Here is a 3,434-nt window from a genome sequence, read left to right on the forward strand (position 1 = left end):
GAAATGAACAAACAACAACCTTGTCAAAGGCTGATATATTTAAAAACCTTATTGGGTTTCTTTTTTTTTTTTTTAATGTTTATTTTTGAGAGAGAGAGAGAGAGTGTGTGTGTGTGTGTGAGTGGGGGAGGAGCAGAGAGAGGGAGGGAGACACAGAATCTGAAACAGGTTCTAGGCTCTGAGCTGTCAGCATGGAGCTGGAGGCTGGGCTCAAACTCAGGACTGGCAAGATAATGACCTAGGCCGAAGTCAGACGCTTAACCGACAGAGCCACCCAGGCAACTCAGGTTTGTTTCTAAATAAACAAATATGGGGAGAGACAACTCTAAGAGTAGGAAGAACAAGGTATCAGGAACCAGAAATGTGTTGTTGTTTGTTTATTTTTGAGAGTGCGTGTGGCTGGGCCGGGGGGGGGGGGGGGGCGGGGGAGGGAAAGAATCCCAACACAGGGCCAAAATCAAGGGTCAGATGCTTAATCGACTGAGCTACCCAGGAGCCCCAGGAAATAATTATTTCTGATGTCAGGAGGGAGGTGAGTCCTAAGAAGGGAAGTGTCTAATGGAGACCAAGGCGAGATCATCCTCCATGAACTACAGGCCAGCAAAACCAGGCGGCTGGCAGGTCCACCTCCCAAGAAGCTTGGTAATGAAATGAAGGGAGGAGGCAGAAGACTGGGTGGAATTTAGGGGGAGGGGAGGAGCAGTAGGCTAGACTCGGACATGTTAACGTACTGCAGAAAATCATCCAGGTCAATAAGAGTGGGGAAAAGGGACAGGGCAAGTTTCTGGGTGAAGCTCCTGAAAAAGGATCCAGAATGCAGCTCTGGGAAAGGGCCAACATCGACCTGGGATCTGTGGCCCAGGGAACACAGATGGGGTGTTTGGTGTCCTGTCTACTCATACCTGGGGGAAGGCTGGAGACAGGTGAAAACACTTTGTGCCAGACATCCCGCTATTTTAACTACACTGTCTCTGAGATGTGGGTGCCATCATGGTGCTCCTTTTTAGAGCAGGAAACCTCGAATCGAAGAGGCGGACTTCCCCAAATCCCACCACTTATGACCAAAGTTCAGCCCCTGCCACACTCTGTCCTCTGGGATTTCAAAAGTTCAGGACCTGTGGATGCTTAACCCTGCTTTAGCTCATCTACATTTCACAATGAAGTAAACACTCTCAGTTCCAGTTTGGATAAGGAAATGAAGGCTTTGAGAAGTTAACTACTCTGCTCAGGATCACTCTTGGTGGCAGAGCCAGGATTCCAACCATAGTTGGTCTCAATCCGGAACCCGTATTCCTTAGTACTACATCCAGTGTCCTTACCCAGACACTCGCTAATCTATTAGGATGACAATAATCCCACGACCTCTTTCACAGACCCATGGCAAAACCCAGAGCTGCGGGTTGGGTCACACCCAGTTGATCCTGAACTCTCACTGAGCAGCTGCGTAGAAAGTAGAGTGACAACCAGATGTCAACCCTCCCCATGTTAGATAAGGCCTCGCTCAAAGAGGACAACAATGATGCAACTTCTAATATTTTATTAACAGGAGTTTTTAAAAACAAGCATCCATACCAGTGTGGGGATGAGGGTGGGAGCAGAGAGGAAACAGGAGGGGAGGATGGTCAGCAGGAAGGAATTCTGTTCTATTGGTAATAAAGCTCCAGGTTCATCCCATCGTGGATTTCATCTGAAGTGAAGGTGTTAAGGAATTCTCACTGTGGGTTCCAGCTCCACCCCCCTTATCTTGCACACGTGGGTCAGAGTGGCCTGAGGGCCCAAGAAAGGCATTTTGAACCGGGTCATTTTGATTTGGAAAGAATCCAAACGGAAGGAAGGAAGGGAGGGAGGGAGGGAGGGAGGAAGGAAGGAAGGAAGGAAGGAAGGAAGGAAGGAAGGAAGGAAGGAAAAAAGTTGATGCTCCTTTTGCACAACAGACATGCCTGAGACTCACTCCATCCTGGCCTCCTGTCCACACTCAGGTAGAGTTCAGTAAGAAACATGTTGACCTTCAAGTGTCTTCTAAGCCAAGTCAAAATATTTCACCACCCACCCTCCTCCCCCAACAAAATAATTACATGGCTCCCATTTTCGAAATGCTTACCATGTGCTGCGCACTAAGTTAAACGTTTTATGTGCACAATCGCACATAGATTCCAGCACGGAACAAAGAGAACCAAGTCGGGTATGCAAACCCTTCCTCAAGAAGTCACACAAAGGATACAGTCCCCCAGAGACACATGGTCCTTAAAAATCGTGTACCTGTGGGATAGAAACCTTTTAGACAGAAGCCTGAGGTGGCTTTTCATACTAGAGGCAAGCCGAGGAAACCCTGCCTAAGCAAAGGGCTGCCTGCAGGGCTCTGGAACCCAAACCTCTGGACTGATCCTGTCTAGCGCCCAGCTCTACCACTGTACTTACCACTTCTTCAGGACGATCTTGTTCCAACGGGTGCCAGTTTGGGCTGCGATTAGCTTCTTAAGGTCCCCGATCGTGTCATCAGTGCTGGGCGCAGAGGAGTTAAGGAAAATGGAAGGGGGAGGTAGAACGTGGAAGAGGACATTCCAGGGCTGAATGCATTCTACCAGGACCCCATCCGCCCCTTCCCCCAGGAAAGTCCCCCTACAACACAGACTGAGGTGCCCCAGGAACCATTGCCTCTTGGCCGCCGGTGGATACTTGCACTTAACGCGGACCTTCTTCCCTAGACGGTCGTTGCAAACAACCTCGATCATCCTGTCTGGAGCTACACAGGGCGCGGGGTGGAAGGCAGCAGAGTCAGGGCTTCAGGGGGTCTCCCAGGACCCAAGACCCCGGGTTTGGGCTCTATGTTCTCCCCTCAACCTCCCAGATCCGCGTCCTCCCGGGCCTCCCAGTCTCAGGACCGCGGACCCCAGGGAGCCGCGCCTCCCCTCTTCAGGTCGCCCGAAGGCCCGGCCTCGCCTCTCGCAGGGGCACAGACCCTTGATGGCCGGGTCCCACCAGCTTTCCCCAACTGCGGACCTCTCTACCTGGCCCCTGACCTCGAAACGCTTGGAATCCGCCGACGCCACAATCTCCTCTCTCGAAGGCGGAACCCCGGTCAGAGGCGGAAGCGGAAGTGAGCAACCGGAAGCGTAGGTCCGTGCTCCCTGCTCAACATCCCTACGACTTCTTTCCGGTCCCAGGCCCAGGGTGGGTTTGCGGTTCCCAGAAGCGGTGCAGGGTCCCAAGGCTGGGTAGGGGGCGCCTGCCGTGGGTGCGTGGGGCCCCGTCGGCGTCCCGGCCCGTGCCTGGTCGGGGAAGGGGCGTGGAAAGAAAGCCAGAGGTCAGGGTCCGTCGCCCAGCTCGCTGGAAGCCGTCGGTTGGGGCCCCTTAGATGTGGGGAGACGCCGTCTTGTGTGGCTTCTGGTAGGAACATGGGGCGGGCTCGGGGGCTCGGGGGACATCCCGTGGGG

General features: G+C 53.1%; 1 protein-coding gene across 3 annotated transcripts; it reads right to left on the reverse strand.

Moving 5' to 3' along the window:
- Positions 1-1,520: 1,520 nt before the first annotated feature.
- On the reverse strand, positions 1,521-3,113 carry UBL5 (ubiquitin like 5). Of its 3 annotated transcripts, none has more exons than XM_015087800.3 (5): positions 3,021-3,113; positions 2,677-2,743; positions 2,419-2,502; positions 2,222-2,259; positions 1,521-1,687 (listed from the first exon to the last, which is right to left on the reverse strand). In XM_015087800.3, exons 2-5 carry the CDS (start codon positions 2,730-2,732, stop codon positions 1,644-1,646), a joined length of 222 nt encoding a protein of 73 aa, XP_014943286.1. In that variant the 5' UTR covers positions 2,733-2,743; positions 3,021-3,113; the 3' UTR covers positions 1,521-1,643. The 3 variants fall into 3 exon arrangements, with proteins under 3 accessions (XP_014943286.1, XP_014943287.1, XP_014943288.1); XM_015087801.3 differs by having other exon boundaries at positions 3,009-3,092; XM_015087802.3 differs by having other exon boundaries at positions 3,001-3,080.
- Positions 3,114-3,434: the final 321 nt, after the last annotated feature.

This window comes from Acinonyx jubatus, chromosome A2, assembly GCF_027475565.1.
Source record: "Acinonyx jubatus isolate Ajub_Pintada_27869175 chromosome A2, VMU_Ajub_asm_v1.0, whole genome shotgun sequence".
In the NCBI taxonomy this organism is placed as follows: Eukaryota; Metazoa; Chordata; class Mammalia; order Carnivora; family Felidae; genus Acinonyx; species Acinonyx jubatus.

Excerpts from the sequence above, each read along its gene's own strand:
- UBL5 (XM_015087800.3), bottom strand. The coding sequence starts at position 2,732 with ATGATCGAGGTTGTTTGCAACGACCGTCTAGGGAAGAAGGTCCGCGTT. Across the intron at positions 2,260-2,418 it reads AAGATCGTCCTGAAGAAGTG|GTACACGATTTTTAAGGACC; the intron begins GTAAGTACAGTG and ends TCTATCCCACAG. Across the intron at positions 1,688-2,221 it reads CCATGTGTCTCTGGGGGACT|ATGAAATCCACGATGGGATG; the intron begins GTATCCTTTGTG and ends CCTTCACTTCAG.